Below are 27,451 nucleotides of genomic sequence, written 5' to 3'. Positions count from 1 at the left end.
TATGTTCTATTGTTTTCATTGAATAGATGTAAAATTTTTACCCATGTTGACGTTTTCTAATTTCTAACTTACTTGAGTGGGTGCGTCTAGAGAACTATGTTTCTGTTAGTTCTGTAGAATGTCTTCATTTGTCAGGAAGAAAGGTATTAGAAGCATCTGTTTTTTGTAGAGCCTGTTTTGTGGGAGTCTTTTTTGTCTTACCTTCATTGGACTTGGTGATCTCCAAGGTTTCTTCTAGCTCGAACCAATATGAGCCTACTTTGTATGCTGCGATGGTTTGAATGTGTACCCCAAAGAGCATGTGTTGGAAACTTAATCCCCAATGCAACAACAGTGTTGGGAGATGGGACCTAATGAGAAATGTTTAGGTCTTGAGGGCTCTACCCTTATGAATGGTTTAATGTCATTTATAAAAGGGCTCAAGGCTGCACTCTCTTGCCTTTCTACCATGGCATGACACAGGAAGAAAGCCTGCACCAGATGTGGCCCCTCAGTCTTGGACTTCCCAGCCTTCAGAACTATGGGCGAAATAAATTTCTTTTCTTTCTAAATTACCCAGTGTCAGGTATTCTGTTAATAGCAGCAGAAAATGGACTAAGACACATGCCATTTTATCAGCCTGGTAATATTAAGAGGAATCCTATGCTGTCAGTTAAACATATTATAATTAAACTGGCATTGAAAGCATAGCTCTAGCTTGTACCAAATTGCCCTGAGCCCACTGGAAGGTACAGAGCATGGTGACACAGTGAGCAAGGGGTTTCAATATCAGGTAGGAATAGATGACCCCACAAAAAGTTCCATTCAACCCTGATGTCTTTGTGTATGATTATCATTTGATTGGTAAATGAATTTTGTCAGGAAATTCATTTCTGGCCATTCCCAGAGATGTATCCTTGAAATATGCTATGTGCTCTCACAGGCTACATTTGAGGACTTAGAAAAATTAAAGAGGAGCATGCCCTCATAGTGATAATTTTTTTTAAAAAGGAGGTGACTTTAAAACAAAACAAAACTTCATCGATCATCTTGTTGGTAACTAGGGCACCAACCCCTTACTTTGGTAAGTTTAATTTAAAGAAAAGAATTAATCATTTATCTTGCCTTTTCTATGCAAACTTTATTTCAGAGTAGCCTAATAGCTTTAGTTGATGAGGAGAATTCCTACCAATAAATGTTGAAGGAATGACAGAATTAGAAAATCATCATTGTGTAACTTTTTTTTTTTTTTTGGTGGCTGGCTGGTATAGGGATTGAACCCTGAACCTTGGTGTTATCAGCACCATGCTCTAACCAACTGAGCTAATTGGCCAGCCCTATTGTGTAACTTCTAATGAAACAATTGATTTAGGTAAGGATAATCAATGGATGAAACCATTGAGAAATTTGCACCTTTGTTCTACCATGGGGAAAAAACCCTGTTCTCCATGAAGTATCAGGGAAAAAGTGTGTTATGACCAACTGAAAAATTTACTGAGCAATTTTTAAAAAGTGCATAACTTAATATACCACACTCTGAAATGTTACTTGAAAATAGCCTAAAAACTCCTTAAAGAAAACATAGGGGAAACACTCCAGGACGTAGGAGTAGGTACAGAATTCATGAATAGGACCCAAAAAGCACAGGCAATTTTAAAGGTAAAATAAACAAATGGGATTACATCAAACTAAAAAGCTTCTGCACAGCGAAAGAAGCAATCAACAGAGTAAAAAAAACAACCAACAATGTGGGAAAAAATATTTGCGAACTATACATCTGACAAAGGATTAATACCCAGAATATACAAGGAACTCAAACAACTTTACAACAAAAAACAAACAACCCAATTAAAAAATGGGCAAAAGAGCTGAACAGACATTTCTCAAAAGAAGATATACGAATGGCTAACAGACACATGAAAAAGTGCTCAGTATCACTCATCATCCAGGAAATGCAAATCAAAACCACACTGAGATACCATCTCACCCCAGTTAGGATGGCTAATATCCAAAAGACTGAGAATGATAAGTGCTGGAGAGGTTGCGGAGAAAAAGGAACTCTCATCCACTGTTGGTGGGACTGCAAAATGGTGCATCCTCTATGGAAAATGGTATGGAGGTTCCTCAAACAATTGCAGATAGATCTACCATATGACCCAGCTATCCCACTGCTGGGAATATACCCAGAGGAATGGAAATCATCATGCCAAAGGGATACCTGTACTCCAATGTTTATTGCAGCTCTATTTACAATAGCCAAGAGCTGGAACCAGCCTAAATGTCCATCATCTGATGAGTGGATAAGGAAACTGTGGTATGTCTACACAATGGAATACTACTCTCTATAAAAACGAATGAAATACTACCATTTGCAACAACACGGATGGACTTAGAGAAAATTATATTAAGTGAAACAAGTCAGGCACAGAAAGAGAAATACCACATGTTCTCACTTATGGAGCTAAAAATTTATAAATAAATAAACACACAAACAAATAAAGGGTGGGCGGAAGAAGACAGAATAACCACAAAAATTCCTTGAACTATTTAAGCCAAGTGCACAGATACGATGTGGGGGAGGGGAGGGGAGGTGGTGGAGAGGAGGTAAAGGGGCATGAAAATCAAGTACAATGTATTTTGAGAAGTAATATTAAAAAAAATAAAATTAAAAAAAAGTAGCCTACATTACAAACAACATGGCTGTGGCTGTCAAACAAATTTTGGGACAAATAAATACTCTACAATTTAAAACATGATGGCTCTTGATGCTTTTCTTGCTTTTCCTTAGAATGCAAAGTGAAGCAGAAAATAGTAGATGCCTTGACTTGGAGGGGAAGGAGACAGAGAGGGAAACAGATGGAAGCGATTAATGACATCCTTGGAACTGTTGAGTAGGACATTCTTTGGGGCTGTTTAGTTGATGTTTAGAAGTTTCCAGGGCAAGACTGATGATGGAAGCTTCCTCTGTAGTCTACTTTTACAAGGATTGCTAAATAGTGACTGCTTAGGCAACACCAAAGAATGAAATAAGTTTTAAAAATTTATTGTTAGATCAATCTCTATCCTAGCATGTTAGGATGTCAGGGACAGAGAAAACAAGATTTTTATACCTAAGCCGTCTGATATATATTTAAAGATTTTTCAGGTATGGGATTTTTAGGACTTGGGGTCTCAAAAATCAAATCATAGGCTATTTGTATAACTGGCGGTTAAGGGCATGTTTGAAAGTGTTGAAAAATGGGTTTAATATCAATTAAAAATTATATATTTGAAGTGTAAGTGTCGATGAGGGACTTCCAGGAATTGCTCAGGCAATTTCTTATTGTAAAAGTGAGAGCCATTATAATATGGAACAAGATTTGCAGAAAGGCTTTCTCTTGGGTGGAGCAAAAGTTATCTGATCCCTGACTGCACTGGCAGGTAGAGTTCACAATTTCCTAATTTTACCCAAGATTGCAATGATAGCCGCACTGTTGCACAAGATGTAGGACTGCAGGATGATTACCATAGAAACTGCCCCCACTGTCATAAATGCAGGAGTGCAGTGGCCATGCTGGACTGTTAGAATTTTGGTTAGACTCACCCAATAAGAAGTCATTTGTTCCTGTAGAGACTCAGCAGGGGAGTTAGCTACCATCCTCCATGTTTGTATATTGTATCATCATTGTTAATCCTCCTCCTCCTCCTCCTCATCAGGCAGCTGCAGCATAATTAATATTTATGTATAATTGTTGATTAATAGGCTAGACACACTCATTGGTTAATTATATACTGATTGCTTTCTATGTATTTAGCATGCTAAGTGCTGCATAGAATAGTAGTTCTTACCAGTGTTTAATTAACGGTCACTTGTGAGATGTATTACTAGTAGTTTACTAATGGTAATAAAGTGCCAAAGCTTACTAATGCTTTGCTTTAAAAAAAAAATTGAGCATATTCAGGGTCACATGTGTAATAATACCCCTCTCATTCCTGCTCACTGTTTTTTTTTCTTTTTCTTTTTTTAACTTTCATTGAAGTATAGTACACTCACTTGCTTTTTATTATGCTTTCTTTAGTGGGAAAGAAATCAGTGGAATTATAGCTACTGTGGCTAGAAATTGTGCATAAACCCAGGAACACTCTTGGGGGTATGCCATATATGTGAGTTTTCCTTTTCTATGTATCATGGAGGAACGAAGGTGAAAACTTCTGCTGCAGAAAAATTTTAAAAAAGAAAAGTATTTTAAGAAGCTTCAAATTAAAGGGCTGTAATACAGATTGGCTTTATAACAGGAAGTCCGAGAAAGAGGACTGTTATTGTAGGTAGCAGTAGTAGAAAGAGCCTTCATGTAGGATATGGGACTTGGGAAGATGTAAAAATGGAGGGAGAAAGGAAAATACTCTGGGTATAGTGAATGGCATGAGCAAGTCATGAGGACCAGTGAGGAGAGGAGCAGTCCCGGTGAGGGTGATAAGAACTAAGCTAAGATAGGTGGGTTGGGTCTAGTGATGAAGGTCCTTAAAAGCCAGGCAGAGGCATTTAGAATTGGGCAGCAGAGATGCTTTGAAGTTCTTGAGCAGTAGGATGACAACATGGACGTGGTTTTTCAGGAAGATTAATAACCAAATGTAGAATGAATAATACGGGCTAGAGCTGTAATGAAGGAGAATAAGCTGTATGTCAAACTGACCAGATTCATTTTCTATCAGTGTGGATTTGTTCACATGGATTCCTTACAGGTGAGAAATGTTTATGGCAAACTATTTTATTCGCCTTGGAAAAATTGCCATTGCAGTATACAATGGAATTTCATTCTTATTTCTGCCATGGAAAAGAAATAAATAAGGAATGCAGTCCTTGGATCCCACCCAACGGTGTTCAGTATCTGGACATATCAAAAAGTGTCACTTCTTTTTAAAAATTTTTTTAAAAGATGACCGGTAAGGGGATCTTAACCCTTGACTAGGTGATGTCAGCACCACACTCTCCCAAGTGAGCCAACCGGCCAATCCTATGTAGGGATTCAAACCCATGGACTTGGTGTTCTCAGCACCGCACTCTTTTAAGTGAGCCATGTGCCGGCCCTCAAAAGGTGTCACTTCTTAGGTGGTCTTGTGGTATGAGCTTGAAAAGGGCATAGTGCACATTTTTTGTTGGCAAGCACATGACAGTTTAATTTAGAACTGTAAAGTGTTGTCACTTTCTGCCTCAGTGCTGCTGTGAACAGTCTGCTCGAAATCATCAAAACTTGGATTGATTCACCAGCTTGGACTATTTTTGAAACATATTGTAATGTCTAGGCCTAGCGAATAAAAGAATGTTCTTAAAATACTGTGTGACAGAGTGCGCTATTGCTATGTGATTGCCATTAATCATATTTCCTGGGGAACTGCCTTGTTTTAACCCTTAAACATTATTAGTAAAGCACAATTGTGGTGTATACTTGTACAGTTTTACCATAATTTATATTCGTGTACAAAGAAGAAATTTGAAAAGGATTAAAGCATGCTTACACTGAATTTAGATCTCTTTTGACCTCAAGTAATTGGGTCTTATTTTTAGATTACCAGCCCTTAAATTTGCTTTTTCTTTGCTTATGATCTTGAACACAAAATAATTTGTGATGAAATTTGTATTTTTAGATACACTGTGGGTAAAAGTGCCCAGAATATCTTTGTAGAATTAATTCTTTGATCGTACCATTCAATGCCCTTTGTTTGCCTGAGGCTAATGTGTAATTCTATGTTTTGGTTTTTTTAGCTAATTTTTTGTAATCCTTTCCTTTGCTGTTATAAGGGAAGATTTTTGTCCCTTAACATGGATGACCAAGTTTCTGCGAGATAGTCATTCACATCTGCCAGCTGCCTTGCTGCTGCATTTTTGACCCAGAGCAAGCACTCAAACTTTAAAAGTTCACCTTTGGACTTCCCACATTAAACATAGTTGAGTGCTACTGTTTGTCACAGACTTTCTCAAACACATGATTTGTGAAGTTTTGAGTCTTCTCAATAATGAACTCTGAGTCATTTTATTAATTTGCGGAAGAGTTCTAAACAGCTTGACAAGGATTGAATCTTTGGTTTGCTTTGTATACTCTTCATGATTAAGAAATAAACAAATAAAACTTTAAACATATAATATTTTAGTTTCAGTTGTCTGCAGAGTAATCAAAATCACATGACTGGAAAGAACTCAAGGGGCAAAAAGGAACTCACATTTATTGAATACCTGTTACTGGGCCAGGTACTTATGTATTTTCACTTTCTCATGTAATTCTGGGAACACCAATTTCAAGGTATTGATAAACTCATGTTACACATAAGAAGACTGAAGTTTGACAAACTTGAACTCACTGAAGTTTGCACAGTTAGTAAGTGGCAGGAGGGGTTTCCTATTGATGGTCTTGTGGCTTCTGAGTCCATGTTCTTTCTACAGTCTGACCTTCCAGGAAGTCATGTAGTCCATCCCTTGCCTTCCAGGTAGTACTAACTTCATTCCACTCTTAGAGGGTAACAATTTACACTTTTCCTAAGTATTTCTAATACAGATGTAATTTGTGATGTGTTGCCCTGCCTTGCAACTTTTTTTTTTTAAAGATGACCGGTAAGGGGATCTTAACCCTTGACTTGGTGTTGTCAGCACCACGCTCACCCAGTGAGCTAATCGGCCATCCCTACATCGGGATCCGAACCCGTGGCCTTGGTGTTATCAGCACCACACTCTCCCAAGTGAGCCATGGGCTGGCCCTCCTTGCTATATTTAAACTTGAAAGAAGTTAAAGTCATAAAATTTTAAAGCTGAAAGGAATTACAGAGATTATTTAAGCAACTGCTAGATGAATTTTATAGATGAATTGAGGTCATTGGCTGCCCCAACCCTATCCTACAAAAATAAACACTAAAAGCAATCAGATACAAGTATTCCCTTAATTATTACCTTGACTTTTCCTATGTAGGTCAAGTCTCAAATTAAGAAGCTTGAGGTTTAAATTTTTTTCTGGAGCCATTTGAAATCTTTATTGTTCTTTTCTTTGTAGAACCAAAAGAACCTTATAAAAATAGCTTCATTCCTTATACACCTTCTGTAAGTTGTGTTATGTAATCCACTTCATTTTACAGATGAGGAAGCTGAAACTCAGAGAAGCTCAGTACAGAGGTGGGATTCTGACCCTGAACCGCCTGGCTCCAGGGCTTGCACTCATTTCAGAGTGCTATGACACTTTCTCACTCTGCTTTACTAAATGACTGGAATCATACATGTGAAAGTACCTAAAAACAATAAAAGGACATTTGGTGATTATTAGCTTCCTTCATAGCTTCTCAGTCTTCTTTTCTCAATCATTTTCTTCAAATAAACTGTGAATTTTTAAGCTTTTCTCATAGGTATTTTTTCCCTAATCTATATTCTGTGGTCTACTACATGAGTATAGATTTTCTGATAATTATCCTTGCATTTGGGGGATAAACCTTACTTGGTTGTGATTTTAAAAAATACAATACTGAATCAAATTTGCCAATATTTTAAAAGGATTTTGCTTCTTTGTTCATGAGCATTCTTGATTTATAATTTTTTTTTTAACATATATATATATATATTTTGGTAGTTGGCCAGTACAGGGATTGAACCCTGGACTTTGGTATTATCAGCAACACACTTTAACTGACTGAGAGAACTCTTATAATTTTCCCTTCTGTTCTTGTCCAGTTTTGGTATCGAGGTTATTTTAGCTTCATAAAATAAGATCTTTTTGGGGCCGACCGGTGCACTCACTGGCTGAGTGCCGGTCACGAAAAAACGAGAAAAAAAAAAAAAAAAAGATCTTTTTTTAGTCTTTGAAACAGTTTATATAAGATAAAGATCATCTGCTTGTGAAAGTTTGGCAAAACTTGCATCTGAAACTCTCTGGGTCTGTTGTCTTTCAGAGGAAGAGACTTGATTATTCATTTAGTTTCTTTTTATTATCTAATTTAGGTTTTAAATTCATTGTGAGTCAACTTTGATAATCTGGTACTTTTCTAAGAAATTATTCATTTCATCTAAATTCCCAAATTTATTAGTATACATAAAATTCATAGTAATTTATTATTTTTCATCTCTATTGTAACTCTAGTCATACCAACTTTTTTTAGTATTATTAATTTTTGCTTTTTATCTTTTTTTCTTATCGCTCTTGTTAGAGACTTACTTGTTTTATTAGTTTTTTCCCCCAGAGATCTATTTCATTGAATTCTTTTCTCATATTTATTATTTACTTTCTTAAGTTTATCATTTGAACAGCATATTTTCAATATTTGAGTCTTTATATTCCATCTTTCTTGTTTTTAAAAAAATAAAGTTAAGACTCTTAATTTTGCTGAGTCCTACTATAATTTAGGATATAGCTGCAGGTACTTTAATTTTGCTCAGCCCTAAATATTTTGTAACTTTGCTTGTGAATTCCTCTTTAACCATACGTGTTATTTAGGAGTGCACTTTAAGATTTTCAAAATCATTTTTATTATCTTTTTGTTAAATTTCTAATTTAATTGCATTGTGTCCCAAAGACACAGTTGATATAATATCAATTCTTGGAAATTCTTTTGTGACATAGGAAGTGGGCAGTTTTGGTGAGTGTACTATGTGTGCTTGAAAGGAAAGTTTGTTCTCTTTTGCTTGGGTATAGGGTTCTATTTATATCAATTAGGTCAACATATAAATATTACTGATCAAAATTTTTATAGTCTGACTATTTTGTCTGTTTGGACTATCAGTTTATGATTGAGATATGTTAAAATCTCCTATGCTAATTGCAGACTTGTCAGTTCTCATAATTGTCAGAGTTAGCTTTATATATTTCTAAACAATTAGTGGTAGGTCGTTACAAGTTTGTAATTCTCCTGGGTTTTAAATTCTTTTAATGATTTGCTATTTATTATCCCTTTTTAGAATGGCTATTGATTGCTGTTGCCTGCTGTTGGCTTATAACTCCAGATTTTGCCTTTTTTTTTTTTAATCCATATCCTCGTATTTGGCAATTTTCTTTGTAAGTGAAAATATCCTCTTACCGTGTCTGTTCCACTTCATTTTGTATTTAGGTAGTCACATCTCTAACTCATTAATTACGTTCTACTGTAGAACAGTGACTGTAAACACTTTTTTTAGCATAACGACCTTCAAATAACTATAGGGAGACTTTTAATTATTAGTCGATTAAGAAATGCATAAGAACTAAAGGATATAATGAATTTAGTACTATTTTAAAATAATTTTTTATTTTATTCATCACAGCAGCATCAACATATATTTGAAAATTGCTAGTATCTGTAAGACACCTTGCTTGTATGCTTAGTCTATTTCTGCCATAATGCTAGCATGAGATGGAGGTAGAACCACAGGAGCCGATGGACCTTGTAGGTAGCAGAGTTCTTTTTTTTTTTTTAAAGATGACCGTTAAGGGGATCTTAACCCTTGACTTGGTGTTGTCAGCACCACGCTCACCCAGTGAGCAAACCGGCCATCCCTATATGGGATCCGAACCCATGGTCTTAGTGTTATCAGCACCGCACTCTCCCGAGTGAGCCACAGACCGGCCCCAGTAACAGAGTTCTTGATTGAACTTTGCAGGGTCAGAATATCTTCTCCCTGCACTGATTCCAGATTCGAAAAGGGAGTGAAGGGAGCAGGAAGAAAGAACAGAACTAGTCATTCTGGCTTTAAAGATTTCGAAGGTTGTGATTCATACTCTATATTTCAAATAAGCTGCTGCTTACCAAGACTTGAAGAGCATACAGCTTGGGCAGTTGTAACACTTCTAACCCTCCCGTGCCCAACACACTGCTTCCCCTTCCTTCAGTTATCTCTTGACTCGGGCAGAATCCTGTTTTGTTCAAAGGTGAAGTTAAAACTGGCTGCATATCCTCCTAATCTCATTTGAAATAAAAAGAATTTAGTGAGCCTATGGGGTATGTGTGTGTATTTGTATGTGTGTGTGTATTTTAGATTTGTTATCTCAATATACATGTTCTAGCAAAGGAGGATTCTGTGTTGCCCTTAAAGGGTTTTAAATGTTTTCAGTATGACTCATTGTGTATTTTTCCCCCTCTGCTTTATTGAGGTATAGTTGATAAATGAAAACTGTATATGTTTAAGGTGGATCATGGTGTTCTTAATTTTAGTTTTGGGTATACACTTGCAGTGTCCTGTACTATCACGGTTTGGGAAAGGGAAAGAAATACTTTGTGGATGAGGTCTGTAGGATCTCCAAAGCTAGGAGCACAGTGTTGGAACAGCATGTTTTAGTATTATCACACAGTGTGCACCGGGTGAGTTGGTGCTGCGTACTTGCTACTTGAACTTGATTAAAGCTTGTCATTGTACTCTGTGTTCCCAACTCCCTCCTAAAAACTGTAACTATACTTGTGGCCTTCACTCAGGTTTCTAGATGACTAATGGCTGAGGATCCTTGACCTTTCTCAGAATGGCAACTCCAGGGCCGAGCCCGTGGCGCACTTGGTAGAGTGCTGCGCTGGGAGCGCGGCGACTCTCCCGCCGCGGGTTCGGATCCCATATAGGAATGACCAGTGCGCTCACTGGCTGAGTGCTGGTCACGAAAAAGACAAAAAAAAAAAAAAAAGAATGGCAACTCCAGGAGCAAAGCATATTAGCTATTACTGGGATGTCACAGAATGAGTCTATTTCTGCTGTTTTTAAGTAAAATTTGTGCCAAATGGCTATGAAATATAAAAGAAAACTTTATTTTCACACATCTCCCTGAGTCTTTTGGAATATTCATGTGTATTATTTTAATTTTTTTTTATCATATGTGTGTACACAACAAGATCTGAGGAGGGAATGAACTGATTATATAGGTAGTACCTCCTATTTGAGGGATACTAGAATGGCTGAACTACCAGTTGCTGATGCCTGAAATTTCATTGGAGCTCCTTCCTCAGGTTAACAATTTAAATCTTAAATACCTCGTGAAGGGAGAATGTGGGGTAGGCGCTAACGTATGGGAAAGCAGAGAGACTTTGAGGGCCTGCCCTCTACCTCCACCCCCTGGCTTCTCACTCAGGCTTTATGTTATGAAGGGCCTGGACTTAAATATTATCTTCAAAAGAGGCCATGTATGCAGAGAAAGAGGAAGTCTTCAACGAAGTAGTTCATCATGCAATTAAAATTATTAAATGTAAGCACTTAAATATACCCCATTTTTATGAACCTGTTTTGGCATTTCTTCATTTTTAAATATGATGGGCTTCTCAAACTTGGAAGTGATATTGGCCTTTCTTGATCTCTGAGAGACCTTCCCAGATGAGAAGGGAAGGAAGGGCTCAACAAGGGTTAAGAAGAGAGCAGGATAGCCCTGACTATTGATTTTGCCTGCCAAATAATTATGGCAGGGCCAGATTGGTTGGAAATGGCAGTGAGGGAGGTGCTGGATACAGTGGCCACAGTGGAGAAAGCCTCAGGGATCAGCTGATCATGTTCTCTAACATCCTTCTGTCCCATCTCCTGCGTGCTGTCAGTGCTGTGTGTGATCAGATATGGTTGTGGTCTGATCAACGCTCTCTCTCTAAAGCAAAGGTCCCAGATATAAACACCCTTTTCCTTGGGGGTATGCCAGGGTACACTGACTTCATGAAATCAAATTTTCAGGTGTTCTTCTCCCACAGCACTTCAGTCTTTAACAAACAATGCATTTTTTTGTGACAGTCTTTATAACCTAAATGGCTATACTGTTTAAGGTCAGTTTTCATTTGTTTTTATTAAAACAGTGAATTTGACATAGAATAAGTTGCTTCCACCCTTTCCCAACCTTTTTTTTTTTTTGGTGGGGGGTGAAAGTTTAACTTGTTGAATGTTTTAGAGAGCTTTTCAGTTTTAAATTATTCACCAGTATATGTCGAAATAGAGTCATCAGACTATCTCCTTTATATTATTTTGTCTAAAGCTCTCTCTCTCTTTCCATGGCTAAACCAGTGAGCTGGGATACGATGACTGATTTTTACAGAAGCAGATTGAGATTGTTTGGCTTAAGGGTGAGTGAGTTACCTGAACTTGGTACACTGCCCTCCTTGGTTGAACCAGGCCTGTTGCAAATGAATGTTATTTTTCACAGAAAAGACTTGTGTCTTATGTGCATGCATGAGAGAGAGAGAGAGAGATCTGTTGGAAAAGAAGCTCAAAGAGATGCTCTAAAGAGAATCATCTTTATAAGCAGTGCTGAGCTTCTGAAGGCAGGAGCAGTGTAGTCTTTACCTTCTCCATTACAACTTTCCTACCCTGTCAGGTCAAAGTGACTACTCCTACTTTTGTGCCCTCTCAGCATGAACTGGATATATTTCTAAATACTAATTTGTACTTGTTTGTTTACATGTTTTTCTCCTCCTACCAAGGTGATAATCCCTTAAAAGTAGGGACTTAAAAAAAAAAATCTTCCCTATTTCTAGGAATCATAGCACATAGTAAGTCTTCAGTATATTAGATGAGTAAGTATATGAAAGAATTCAACAAAAGAAATTTAACTTACTTTTTATGTGTATGGTCTAAAAGAACCTTTAAAAAGGACTTGTAAGAGCCGGCCTGTGGCTCTCTTGGGAGAGCGTGGTGCTCACAACACCAAGTCGAGGGGTAAGATCCCCTTTCCAGTCATCTTTAAAAAAAAAAAGGGACTTGTAGTGATCTTTTTATAATCTCTGAATCTATTTTCCTCTTATTTTTCTTAAATAAAAAATTCAGCATAAGTTTAAACTTCTTGATTAGTGATAATTGAAATCACATGGAAGCAAGGAGTTTGGATCCTTCTCTTAAATAGTCTCAAAGTATATCAAATGGTAATCCTGGGCAGGCGTGGATTAGTGGGTCATATGTGAGCATATTTAGGGATCCTGTGAGGCTTTCCTTGGTCCATTTGATCTAAAGCATAAGAATTTTCTAGTAATTTAGTTTGAAAACTCAAAGGCCTTAACCTGTAATAGTTGGTTGATTTAAACTGTCTAAACTAATATTAGAATATGGTCAAGATATATGATTATTTAGAAATTGACCTTCTACTGTCATTCTCTAAAATACAGATTTTAAAAATACAGATTTCTATTATAAAGTTGAAGAAATTTAAGAAGCCAGGCAGCTTGAACATTTGAATAAAATCCCATTTTCCACAGACAAGACAGACTCCTTCCTGTTTCTGACTTCTGGTTAGTCATAGTGGGATTTGGCTTTTATGAATGCCATTAAATTTTAATGCACAGATCAGATGTCTTATTGTAGAAAAAAATGGTGCAGTGTCTGTTTTGCCCTATCATTGTACCACACAAGGGAACCATTAGTGGAGAATCAATTTAATTCCTGCAAATCTTTTCCATTTCATCTTTTTCTCCAGTTTCTTTTCTCCATAATGGTTATTCCTATCATTTATTTTTTAGTTTTTTCCAAATTTGAAAAACTTATACAATAACTGGGTCTTTGTGAATAGATGTTGCTAAAGCATTGCATCCTGTGATGCTTATGTTTGTGAGCTGTAATTTTATCAAGATTCAAGTACCCTGTAAATAAAATCAAGTTTGGGACTCTGAAATTAATGCTTTTTATAGGCCAATTGATTTCATGTTGCCTCTACTTGGTGAAAATTCATTCAACAAATAGGAGGGTACTTCAGAGTTCATGGAAAATGAAATCAAAAGATAATACGAGTCCTTCCATGAAGTTTTTGATATCGAGCATTTGTTATATGTCAGGCATTGTACTGTATGAATACATTAACTCACAAGGTAGGGCTGGCCAGGTAGCTCAGTTGGTTAGAGTGAGGTGTTGATAACACCGAGGTTTCGCATCCCCTCCCAGTTAGCTGCCAAAAAAAAGACAACAACTAAAAATAAAAATAAAACAACAACAAAAAAACAAGAGAGACAAGATCCCTGGCGTTGCTGAACTTGGTCTTATGGGAGATAGAGACAACTAAACTGAGAAGGTGTGATAAGCCCCATGGGAACATATAAGGTACCCATAGATTTGGGAGATGACCAATGGTTTTCTGAAGGAAGAGTCACTGAAAAGTGAAGTCTAAGAGGACAAGTGAGGGTCAAGCAAAGAGTCAAGCAAAGGAGGGGTGGACGAGAGGTGCTTCAGTTAGAGCAAATAACTGTAAAACACCCTGAAGCAAGAGGTCAGTCGCCTTCAACTAATGGTCTTCAGTGAGTAGATGGCTATTCCTAAAGGACTTTTGAAATATTTTTCTTGAGCATTTTTGAGTTTTCATTTAAAATTTTTTCAATTGTAAGTTTTTTTTTTTTGGTAGCATTCCATAATTTATTTATTTATTTATTTATTTATTTTTAAGTTTTATTTTGTCGATATACACTGTGGCTGATTATTGCTCCCCATCACCAAAACCTCCCTCCCTTCTCCCTCCCCCCCCCCAATAATGTCCTTTCTGTTTGCTTGTCGTATCAACTTCAAGTAGTTGTGGTTGTTATATCTTCTCCCCCCCCCGTTTGTGTGTGTGTGTGTGTGTGAATTCATATATAAATTTTTAGCTCCCACCAATAAGTGAGAACATGTGGTATTTCTCTTTCTGAGCCTGACTCGTTTCACTTAATATAATTCTCTCAAGGTCCATCCATGTTGTTGCAAATGGCAGTATTTCATTCGTTTTTATGGCTGAGTAGTATTCCATTGTGTAGATGTACCACATTTTCCTATCCACTCATCTGATGATGGACATTCAATTGTAAGTTTAACTAGTTACAAAGTATGTATTTTCTGCCATATTGTGTACTATGTGCATATCTTAAATATATTTCCATGTAAATGTAACTCATTTAATTTATGGAAAATATCTGCCATAATCATCGGCAAAACCAGTCCTCATTGTCCAACTAATCAGCTAAATCATATTAACTTTTTGACTTCACTTTTTAAAATGCATTTTTCTGTAATCAATCAGTTATCTTTTAAGTATATTTAAAAAATAAGAAAAGAAAGTCTTTCATATTTGCCTACATAGTTACCACTTCCAGAGCTCTTCATTCTTTTGTGTAAATCCAAATTTCTATCTGGCATTATTTCCTTCTTCCCGAAAGACTTCCTTTAATATTTATTATAGTACAGGTTTGCTGGTGATGAATTCTTTCAGCTTCTATATGTCTGAAAAAATCTTTATTTTGCCTTCTTTTTGAAATACATTTTCATTGGGTATAGATTTTTAGGTTGACAGATGTTTTCTTTTAGTACATTAGAGATTCTGCTCCTTTGTCCTCTGGCTGGCACCATGTCCAGTGAGGAATCTGCTATTATTCTTATATTTGTTCCTCTGTAATTTCTCTCTGGTTGCTTTTAAGATTTTCTTTTTATTATTGAACTTAAGCAATTTGATTATGATTTGCCTTAGTGTAATTCTCTTTATATTTTTTTGTGCTTGGGGTTTACTGAACTTTTTGGACCCAGGGCTTTATAGTTCTCATCAAATTTGGAAAAATTTTGGCCATTATTTCTTGAAATTTCCACCCCACACCCCCAACCTACTCTCGTTTGGTGTCTTCAATTACACATATATGGAGGTGTTTCACAGCTCTTTGATGGTCTGTTTATTTTTTTCAACCTTTTCTTCACCCTGCTTCATTTTGAATAGTTTCTATTTCTGTGACCTCAATTTCACTTATCTTTTTTTTTCCCTGCAGTGTCTAATCTTCTAGTAATTCATCCAGTGTATTTTGTGTCTCAGACATAATATTTTTCTTGTCTTTTTTTTGAGCTAGTCAAATTTAGCAGTAGGGGGTTGTATTCCAACTTTAGTGACTCAGACATAATATTTTTCATATCTAGTTGTTCTATTTGGGTCTTTATATCTTCCATTTATCTGTGTAATGTACTCAATCTTTGCTCTTGTTTTTGAACTTATGGAATACAGTTATGGAACTTTGAACATGGAAGTTTGAACATATGGAACTTTTAATGTTCTAGTCTACTGATTCTTTCGTCTTTGTTATTTCTGGGCTGGTTTTGAATGGTTGATTTTTCTCCTCATTATGGGTGATATTTTCATGCCTTTTTGCTTACCTGGTAATTTTGATTGACTGATAGTTTCCTATCACTACTTTAACAAATCAACACAAACTTAGTGGTTTAAAACAATGCAGAGTTATAGCCTATAGTTCCGGAGGTCAGAAGTCCAAAGTGCGTCAGCAGGGCCACATTCTTTCTGGAGACCCTAGGAAAGAATCTGTTTATTTGCATTTTCCAGCTTCTACAGGCTGCCTGCTTTCTTGGTTTGTAGCCCCGAATCTCTCCAACCTCTGCTTCTGTCATCATATCTCCTTCTCTTCTTCTGCTTTTGTTGTCATATCACAGTAAATAATACCTTCAATGTCCTGTTAAAGTAACTGTCAATCTAGAACTTTGTACTACTGTAATAGTCTTTGAAGAATGATGGCAAAATAGACATTTTCAAACAAACAAAAATGACACATCATTGTCACCAGCAGACCTTTACTAGAAAAAAATTCTAGTAAAGTAAGAGGGAATTTCAGACAGAAGTCAAATGATCCCAGATCTAAGGCCTAAGATACAATAGGGAGTGATGAGCCAACATATTGGACAATTCGTTGATAAATATAAACAAATTTGACTTATATAATATAATAATGGGGTTTTTTACTCATATGCTTCTGATACCAAATGCATGGATTTTTTCCATCCCGATATCCAGTTCTCCAGATTCTCCAATTCTCCAGACACCAACCGGTGTCCAGAATTCAATTCAATTAAATTCTGACACTAACTGAAAATTTATAAAAATTGATCGTGTGTTAAGCCACTAAGCCAGACTAAACACATTCCACAGCCTTGTCTTACAGACCATATTCTCTGACACAGTGCATTTCAGTGATAGATAATGAGAAGATAACTAGAAGAGCCCTTACATTTAGAAGTATAGTTTTAAATTTTCAAACAATTCATTGTTAAAGAAATAATAATGAAAATTACTTAGAACTGAATAACAAGAATGCTACCTATCAAAACATGAAAAAAAAAAAAAAACCCTCAGTTTCATTAGTAAAAGGAAAATGCAAATTAAATTGAAATTTATCATTTTACACCAACCAGATTGGCAAATTAAAAGTTCAGACTTTGAGGGCCAATTGTGAACACTGCTGGTGGGAGTATTAAATTGATAAAATCATTTTGGAAAACAGTTTGGTATTCCCTGGTAAAGTTACATGTATGTATTTTCTGTAGCTCAGTATTTCTACTGCTAGATATATAACCTAAATTCTGTGCATGTGCACCAGAAGCCAGTACAATACAGTTCATATTAACACCAATAACAAAAACACTAATCTGAAACACTTCTAATGTACACCAGAAGTAGAATGAGTAAATAAATTGTGGTATATTCCTACAGTAGCTACAGTTGTTAATATGATGGATCTGAACATCATAATACTGAACAAAACAATCACAGAAGCCTACATAACAGCGTGATTTCACTTAAGTAAAGTTGCAATGTAGGCAAGACTAAACAATATGTTGCTTAAGTATGTACAGTCATCCCCTGGTATCCATGGGGGTTTGGTTCCAGGATCTCCCCCAACACCCTCCACAGATACCAAAATCTGTGGATGTTCAGGTCCTTTATATAAAGAGGTGTGGTATTTGCATATAAACTGCGCATATCCTCCTGTATACTTCCAATCATCTCTAGATTACTTATAATACCTAATACAATGTAAATGCTATGTAAATAACTGTTATACTGTACTTTTAAAATTTGTAGTATTTTTTTATTGTTGCATTGTTATTTTTTTCCAAATATTTTCAATCTACAGTTGGTTGAGTCCCCTAATGAGGAACCCACTGATATGGTGGGCCAACTGTATACATGTATAGGTGGTAAATGTATAAAGAAAATCGAGGAAATAATTAATACAACATTCAGACTAATGATAACCTCTGGAGAATAGGAAGGAAGATTTGGTTAAGGTGCGGTTCTAAAATATTTGGTATTATTTTATTTCTGAAGCATGATTATTGGGTAGTTGGTATTTGTTTGAATTAAAGTTCATACAGTCTTAAAAAAAAAAGTTCATACAGTCTTTTATGTGTATGATTTTATTTTGTAATTAAAAAGAAAAGAAAATATCCTCAACCTCATTGACAATGAGAGTAATGGAAGTCAAAACTATATTGACTAGAAAGACAATTTACAGAGTGGGTGAAAATATTTGCAAATCATGTATCTGTGGAGGGTTTAATATCTAGCCTATATAGAAAACTCTTACAACTCAGCAACAAAAAGACAAAGAACCCAATTGAAAATTGGGCAAACGACTGAGTAGACATTTGTCCAAAAAAAGATATGAAAATGGATGACAAGCATGTGAAAAGATATTCACCATCACTGGTTGTCTTAGTTTGTTCTGTGTTGCTATAACAGAATACCACAGACTGGGTAATTTATAAAGAAAATAAATTTATTTCTCACAGTTCTAGAGTTTGGGAAATCCAATATCAAGGTGCCAGCATCTGGTGAGGGCCTTCTTGCTACATTATCCCATGGCAGAAGGGCAAGTGAGGGTGAGAGAGCAAAAGCAGAGGGGTCCCATCTCTTAATAGCATCACAAGGGCAATTAAATTACAAGTAGATTTCAACATGAACTTCGGAGAGGATATTCAAACCATAGCATTGGTCATAAAGGAAATGCAAATTAAATCCATAATGAGATACCACTGCACACCCACTAGAGTGGCTTTAATAAAAAACAAAACAAAAAATTGCAAGTGTTGGTAAGGATGTGGAGAATTAGGAACGCTCGTACATTGCTGGTGGAAATGTAAAATGGTACAGCACTGGAAAACATTTTGGCGGTTTCTCAAAAAGTTAAACGTGGAATTACCATACGAACTAGCAGTTCCCTTCCTAGGTATATACCCAAGAGAAATGAAAATGTATGTCCATGCAGAAACTTGTTACATGAATGTTTATAACAGCAATATTCATAATTACCAAAAGGTGGAAACAACCGAAATGTCCACCTGTAGATGAATGGGGTGTGGCATTTATGAAGGTACTTCAAAAAGTTTATGGAAAAATTTGTATTATCTTTTAATTCTTTTTTCCCACGAACTTTTTGAAGTACTGTCACAATGCAATGGAATATTAATCAGCTGTAAAAAGGAATGAGGTACTGATATCAGCGACAATTTCAATGAACCTTGAAAACATTATGCGAAATGAAAGAAGCCAGATAAGAAAGGTCACATAGTGTACGAATCCTTTTATGACATATCCAGAACAAAGCAGATTAGTGATTATCAGGGGATGGAGGGGCAATGGAGAGTAATTACTTAATGAGTACTGGGTGTTTTACCGAGATGTTGAAGAGTTTCGACGGTAGAGAAAGGTTGCAGAACATCGTGAATACACTAAATGCTACTAAGTTGGACTCTGTAAAATGGTTATGTGAATGTGAACTTCACCTCAAATTTAAAAAAAAAATGTATGGGGATCTATTTTTGTTCTATCATTGGTGAAGATCCAAAAGTCTGATTACACACTGAGTTGGTGAGACAGTGAAAACTTTTTGGTATTCTTATCCATTTTGGAGGGAACGTAAATTAGTGTAAGTTATACAGACTGCAATATTTGTTAAAATTGCAAGTATCCATACCTTTGACTCAGCAATGTCATTTCTAGAGTGTACTCTACAGTGATACCCAACAGAATAAATCATAGATGTTCAAGGTGATTCTCTGCAGCAGGCTAGTAATCTGTGGACTACTATGTAGCTATATAAAAGGATGAGGAGGCTCTTTATGTACTTATTTATTTATTTATTTGTGGCTGTCCTGTACAGGGATCCAAACCCTTGACCTTGCATGTACTTTTAATAGAACATCTTCAAGTGAAAAAAGCAGGATGCGACAAGTGTGCATAGTATGATCCTATTTATGTAAAAAAGGGGGAAACATGCATTTTTGTTTCTGTATGCCTGAAATGTCTTATAAAGACATTTACATACAGAGGAAATACAACATTGGAGGAAACTTAGCATTGGTTGCAAGTGGGATGGAATTTGAGTGCCTGGAAGACAGTGGAAAGAAGGAGATTTTTTACTGTATGCCCTTTTAGTTCTAAATATATGTATATGTTTGTGTACTATATATGAATATATATTATATAATTTAAAATTAAAATTAAAATTTGAAAATTAAAAAGAACAAAACATACAGTCCTTTACGACTAATCAAAATCTACATCAAAAAGATCTTGCCCTTCACTGATATTTATTATGTACTTCCTTATGGCACCGGTGTTTGTGTCTTAGCTTAGTAAAGTATGCTTCTTGAGTTAGAATATTGTTTTTCACATGTTTATATCCCCACCTGCAGTGTTCACAGTCCAGTGCTTTTTACGTGGTTAAAATCCATATGTTGGTTTAACTCGATTTATTAACAGTGCAACATTGCTTTATACTTGTGGAGTTTTTGTATTGTTTCATTTGATACTCAAAAAACTCAGTGAAGTAGGCTTTTATTTGTACGTGATATTTTCTTTGTTTTCAAATGAGAATGTATAATTTTGGCTAAACATTTTAACTTTACTTTGTTCCTTATCTTTATAAGTTACTCAGAGGTAACGTAATGGGTACATTGACTATGAGATTAGAGGAGATGATCTATTATGTTCTTTTCAGTGCTGTGTGAATGAATGACTGAATGAATGAATACATTTTAGCAGTGCAAGAGGGTCGAGGAGAATACTTAGTTTATGCATTTTGTGTTCCTATTTTAAATGAATTCCCTTCCACCCCCTCCACCCAAACCCTTGGCTGATCTGTTTATATAATAAACTATATTAATATTTAACTATTAATAACTGGTTTAGTTATTAATACTAGCGACCTTTTAATTAACAACATAATTTTATAGGGCTGTTTTCAAATGGTCCAATGGATTTGTCGAACAAATCCACTTAGCTAGATGAATGAGAATTATATATATTACCTCATGCTTATTCTTTGTGTTTCCTTCTATTTCTTTGCTTTGTCTGGTTACTAATTTCACTTATACAATGCTTTGGTGTTTTTATTTTCAGATGTTAAATCTGAAAATGCTGTCAAGGATTTCAGTTCTTTGTGCAGTGTCTCTTGATGACAGTGTGTATACGTGGGGAGGAGTAAGGAAACAATGGAATAACAGAGATATAGCAACTGAATGTAAAAGGCCCCAAACATTTTCTAATCATTTTTTTGTTGCCAGGAAATCGAAGAACAAATGCATTGTATGAATGAATGAATGTGCTGCCCTTAACTGTAAATTTTAAAATCTAAAAATTTAGGTCCTATTATCAACTGGTCTTGGCTATTTTACATGTAGGGAAAAAAAATGTGAATTTACATATATTTACATTCTTTGCGTTTACTTATGATATGCGTGGTCTTGGTTCTGCCAGTGAGTTAACCCATGTTGCTCCCCACAGGGTTGAGAATGCTTGCACCAAGCTTGTCCAAGCAGCCCAGATGCTTCAGTCAGATCCTTACTCAGTGCCTGCTCGAGACTATCTAATTGATGGGTCAAGGGGCATCCTCTCTGGCACATCAGACCTGCTCCTTACCTTTGACGAGGCTGAGGTAGGCAATCTGAGGCCCATGTAGACCTCTCCCAGACAAAAAGTCTAGTCCTAACGATAATAATGGAAAAATGATGACTGTTTAGGGTGATAAAATGTTGGATAGCTACACATTTGCATTACCATGTTTTCTACTCATTGTCTACTCACTTGACTGAATACTCTGAAATATATTTTCAGGTTCGTAAAATTATTAGAGTTTGCAAAGGAATTTTGGAATATCTTACAGTGGCAGAGGTGGTGGAGACTATGGAAGATTTGGTCACTTACACAAAGAATCTTGGACCAGGTTAGTCATAACCAGTTATTATAATAAAAATGTTTAAGTGTTGTCCATGTTGGATCAAGAGGAAAGAGTATCCTTCTACTTTTTGCAGAAGATGGGTGATGATGCATTGGGCTTTCGGGTGTCTCTTCTCTGTTGATGGAGTTGATGCTGTGTGCTTCTACTGAGGAGATGTCATTGTCTCTGAAATCCAAATCTGCTTTCTATAAATCCTGGCCCTGTCTAATGAATTAAACCAGACAATGCAAATGTTGCTGGATAATGTAGGAAATACTTTTCTATTACTGTAATGCTGAAGGCCGCCCTGAATCCTGACCTCTCCACTCCACATTACACAGCATTCCTTCACTGTCTGCCAGCTAGCCTGTAGCGGTTTATGACCTCTTAACTTGCTAATTAGCCTGCCTTATGGATTCATGCCTTAGCCCAAGGCTGCATAATATAATCAGACCTAGGGGAAGAGAAGAGCTATTGTAGTTAAATGTCATTGCAAATGATTGTTTAGGCATCTGAGTAGTGAATACTCAAAATACACAAACAGATACCAGCTTTTGATGTTATAGACATAACATGAACTAGTGTGTGAGTCCTAAAAGTATAAATGAGACCAATGACAAGATACATAAGATGTTTAAGTTGTAACTTGATGTTTACCACCTTATAAAATTCTTTGTTTTATGTGAAATGTTGATTTTAAGTTAAAAGTATTTTCATGAGGTTCTAGTGTAGTCTTTCCGTAAACTTATGGCATTTAAGTATTTCTCTGCGCCATCACTGAAGATCACCTGGAAATGGCTTTTTTTTTTTTTTTTTTTTGGCTTTAGGCAGTACTCTTTAAACTTTCTGATAGTGCTAGGAAAAATATTTTATTTCCCCAATAAGAATCCCAATATATAAAAGACAAAATGGGTGAAGTAGGGGCAGTCCCACCTTTCTGCTTTCCTTTGGTCTTGATTGTTCTTTGAGAAAATTAAATCCTAGGAACAGTTTGAAAATTAAAGCTTTAGAGAATTACATAGCACCTTTGAGTAATAACCAAAGTAAACAGAAAGTGCTAACAGGCTGATTCCAAAACACCAGATGCTTTCAAACACTGTCATCACTATAATTATTTTTATAATATTTCTGTTTGTTCCTAATTATAAAAGTAGTACATGCTTATTTTGGACAAATTGGAACGTACAGAAAAATACAAAGATGAAAACAAAACACATCATTGTCATTAGAACTTTTTTCAGCCACTAGATTCAGTACTAGGCTCACATTAGTTTCTTACGTAACATAGCACAGGGGCCAGATATATGACATGAAACCTGTATGCATAGTAGCCTAGCAAAATATTTTTCTCCACTTGTGAATTTATTTTTTACAAATATATTTTTATTAATTTCAATGTTTTTTATATTTGTGAATGTATTTATGTGAAATGTATGAAAGTTATATCACATTTAGAGTTTACGTTTAATAAGTTATTTTCACTGAAAAGAATTAAGTTGCATAGATGCTAGCGTTCAGTATATTGTCTAGTGTTTAAATAAGTGAGTAATCAGTGTGGACTTTCATGGTAATTCATAATGTTTTTAGGCTTCAAAAGCCATACCCTGATTGTTTCACTACTCACCCTGCACGATTTCTTTCTTGTGCCCCAGGAATGACTAAGATGGCCAAGATGATTGACGAGAGGCAGCAGGAGCTGACTCACCAGGAGCACCGAGTGATGTTGGTAAACTCAATGAACACTGTGAAAGAGTTGCTGCCAGTTCTCATTTCAGGTATTTCCTGCCTGTACTTTATTTCATAGGGAAAAAAATGTTAGCATGTTCTAAACTCTGAGGTTCATTTTCTTCCACAGCCTCGTTGCATGTCCTTCAGCCTGGGTAAAAACGAGACCTGACTGAGTGGGTATTACATGGTGGCTGCAGCTGATTGGCTGAGAACCAGTATTCACCTTCTCTTATGCTCTTCCTCTCTTGCTCTTTGTTTGAAATTTCCCTTCTTGTGGCCTAGTTCAGTTCTCCTAAAGCTCTAACAGGCCCTTTTCCTGGGAGGTAGGACTCCTCTAGAAACTCTAGTTTTGGATGTTGAATTGTCACATCTTTATTTATGTTATAGAAAAATAATTAGGAGCTGGAATGGTTAGTATAAGAGCACTGTATGATAAAAAAAAGTAAACTCAGAGCTCTTTTCAGTACATGTAACACAGTTTTTCCTAAATGATATTTAACTGTTCTCTACATTGTGAATAGATCAGTTCTTTGGTCACTAATGGGACTACTTTCCCATTAGGCAGAACCCAGAAATGCAAACATGGTGGCTGTTCTCTGAACTAGCAAAAGGGAGCTGTACTTATTGAATGTCAAGAATGTGCCAGACACCTCCTGGTTTCAACTTGTGAGTTAATAAGTTTAACTCTCAGAGGGCAGCTTTATTTTAAATGTCACTGTGACCCCCCAGCTACTTGCTTTGGTGTTTCAGGTAGTAGCTAAAAAATGAGATATGAATGTAAGAGCTCTGAAGCCTTTACATGAACCAGAAAACAAAAAATGTGTAAATAGAATTGTGTAATCTCCATGGGAAATATGTTTTAAGGCTGACTGTCCTATGTGGCAAAAGGTTGTTTGGAAGAGGGTTTCTTTCTAATCTGAGTAACTCAATAAAGTGTTAATCTTTGTTTATAAAATTTTAATTATTTTATGGGAAGATATTTTCTTTTTTCTAATGCTCAGTGTTATTGTTCTTAATTTTTCTTCTATACTTTTGGGGGTTAGAAAGTTCCTGCTACATGCTGAGAGAAATCCTGGAAGATAACTTGACATTTTGGGATCTTCTGCTGAGATTGTGGGCAGCAGGATAATCCATTTACAGTTTTAACGACAGTTTTCATCCTGTCCTATTAGGTTTGTAGTGGATGGAGCAAGTGTGAGGGCCAGGATGATAACTGATTTAGAAGGATATTAGATATTTTACAATTGTAGGTTATGAGTATATGCTTCTTAAATTAGTTCCCTGTTTTAGTCCATTTTGTGTTGCTATAACAGAATTACCTGAGACTTCGTAATTTATAAAGAAGAGAGGTTTATTTGGTTTACAATTCTGGGATGGTTGCATCTGGCACGGGCCTCAGGCTGCTTCAACTCATGGCGAAAAAGCGGCAGGCAGCCGGTGGGTACGAGCAGATCACATGGCGAGAGGAAGCAAGAGAGAGAGAGAGAAGGTGCCAGGGTCTTTTTAAGCAACGAGCTCTTGTGGGAACTAATAGAGCAAGAACTCACTCATTAATCCCCCCCGCCCCCAGGGAGAGCATTAATCCATTCATGAGGGATCCACCCCCATGACTCATTCAGTTTCCAACACTGCCATGTTGGGGATCAAATTTCCACATGAGTTTTGGAGGGGACAACACATCCAAACTCCATCATTCCCTAATCATCATTTTGTGGTGATGTTTTGTACCTTGAGTTTTCTTTATAATGAAGGTGGCTGATGTTGGAACTTTACTGGCAAACTCGCAGTGTTTGTTTTGTATATTCTTTTTAAGACCTTAGAAGACCAAAACAAGTGTGGAATATCTTGCGTGAATATTTTTATGAAGCAAGATTAAATTCCAGGCTTAGTTTCTGATCTTTTGTTTATTTCTACAGCTATGAAGATTTTTGTAACAACTAAAAACTCAAAAAACCAAGGAATAGAAGAAGCTTTGAAAAATCGCAATTTTACTGTAGAAAAGATGAGTGCTGAAATTAATGAGATCATTCGTGTATTACAACTTACTTCTTGGGATGAAGATGCCTGGGCCAGCAAGGTAAGTGTTATTGAAGGATAAATAAGAAAAATCCCAAACACTCCCCTCCTGGGGGTTTTGATTGTCACCTGTCTCACATTTTATCTAGTAATTGTGTGTAGCATAAGAGTACTCAGATATTGTGAAAGAAATTTATTCTTCATTTTTGTTTCATGGGTTACTTGCTGCCTTTGCAAGTTTCCTTTGTTCCAAGGTAGAACAAATAAATAGGCAGTTAAGGTCAATATTGGTTGAAAGCTGAGATGTGTGGTTTTTCCTTCATGCTGGAGTCTCATTGGTTGTGTTGGTAGAGGGATTGTGGTATGTGTATTCCTCTGGGTGGGAGCCTTGCCTTTTTCTGTGGGTGGTTGTTGCCAGGTTGTTGTCACATTTGATATATGTCACATTGGCATAAGATACAGAATATGCCTGTAATTCTGAACTTTATAAAAAAAAAACCCTTTTTTTTTAAACCAACCTTTGATCCAGAGAAATCAATAGAGGAAACTCTTGGCATTTCAAGATGTATCCCTTGATCATTCTGTTTCCCTAATGAAAGTTTAATTAAAATATCAGTCTTCACATTTGCCAATTAGTGTGAGGGATCCCTTCACCCTTTGTCTATAATCTCTTCTTGGACCCCAAGAGGGTTGGTAGATTCTTTCTAGAGCGGTCAGCAGTGGTTTTGTGTTGCTGCTGCTCTGGTCTACTTCCCCCTGTGTACTGACTGTGCTTCTACATCTGGGGCAACAGAGACACTTGGATTTACACTTTCCTTGTAGGAGCTCAAGATACAGGCAGTGGGGGAATACCCTGTCTCTAGGATCTAGCTTTCCTACATATGACCCAAATGTTGTCTCCAGGGCCACCCAGCAGGCTGGTAGGAGACTAAGGAGGGGATTTTGTAGTATGATTTCCATTGGGTGTTTAATAGAGCTATGTTTGTCCTAAAGGACACCGATAAGGTAAGGTCAAAGCTGGAGCCTAAAATCACCAGCCCTCTCTCTTGTTGCCCAGAAAGCTAATTTAACTATGTAGAATAAATTAGTCAGCTAGCTTATCTTAACTGTAGATTATAGAGGCATTTTCTCATTGAAGTTCTTGAACAGGTTCTAAGCTTGTTTTTTAAGTCTATATAGTAAAATCATTTTAAGTCTTTGACATTCTATTTAATTTTACTTGACAACTTTTACTTCCCTGTTATGACTTCTTTATGAATCTTTTTTTGTTCTCTTGTTCGTTTTATTCTTTTTCTCACGTTTAGAAGGTAAGCTTTCTCTTGGCCTCTAGTTTCTTTTTTGCTTAAAAAGAGAAAAAGCATGTCTGTGAGGTTTTCTTGTGCTGTGTGCTGTGCCTTATTCTGTGTGCCGGTGTGTAACACTGTGCTGGAATATGCATCAGAATGTGATTTAATATGGGACTCTGGGCTGTGCTGGGCAGACTGTTGGACTCTGGCTCATACTGAACTATTTCTTTGGGGAAAGCAAAAGTAAAGACATTACTATGGGCTGTTGAACTTTCTATATTTGGTGGGTTCTTTTATCTGTTTGAGCAGGCTCCTGAGATCTTTTCTGGCCTTGTCATTAGGGACAGGTTTCCCCAGGTAGCTGGGTGACCCCTGAGCTACCTGTGGACCCTGCTGTTTGGAAAGGAGACTTCTGCTGATGCCATCTCTGTATTTGCCTCTCCCACCAGTCTTCGTTGCAGGCTCTGAAATTTTCCTTTTGGAGACACATCACTGAGGTTTTAAGCCCTAATGAAAATGGGTAGCCTAGAAAGTTTGGATGAGGCACTTGTCCTTCATAATAATCC

The 27,451-nt window shown here is 36.4% G+C and overlaps 1 protein-coding gene across 2 annotated transcripts in view; it reads left to right on the top strand.

The window, feature by feature from the left end:
* The window catches only part of VCL (vinculin), a 101,090-nt gene that overhangs the window by 33,982 nt on the left and 39,657 nt on the right, over positions 1 to 27,451 (top strand). For both annotated transcript variants that reach the window (XM_063101982.1, XM_063101981.1), the window contains exons 3-6: positions 21,423 to 21,573; positions 21,753 to 21,861; positions 23,508 to 23,630; positions 25,500 to 25,660. In XM_063101982.1, coding sequence (XP_062958052.1) covers positions 21,423 to 21,573; positions 21,753 to 21,861; positions 23,508 to 23,630; positions 25,500 to 25,660 — 544 coding nt within the window. The remainder of the gene's footprint in view (positions 1 to 21,422; positions 21,574 to 21,752; positions 21,862 to 23,507; positions 23,631 to 25,499; positions 25,661 to 27,451) is intronic.

Source organism: Cynocephalus volans, chromosome 7, assembly GCF_027409185.1.
Source record: "Cynocephalus volans isolate mCynVol1 chromosome 7, mCynVol1.pri, whole genome shotgun sequence".
In the NCBI taxonomy this organism is placed as follows: Eukaryota; Metazoa; Chordata; class Mammalia; order Dermoptera; family Cynocephalidae; genus Cynocephalus; species Cynocephalus volans.
The sequence above is the reverse complement of the archived record's forward strand: the minus strand, read 5'-3'. Positions and strand labels throughout refer to the sequence as shown.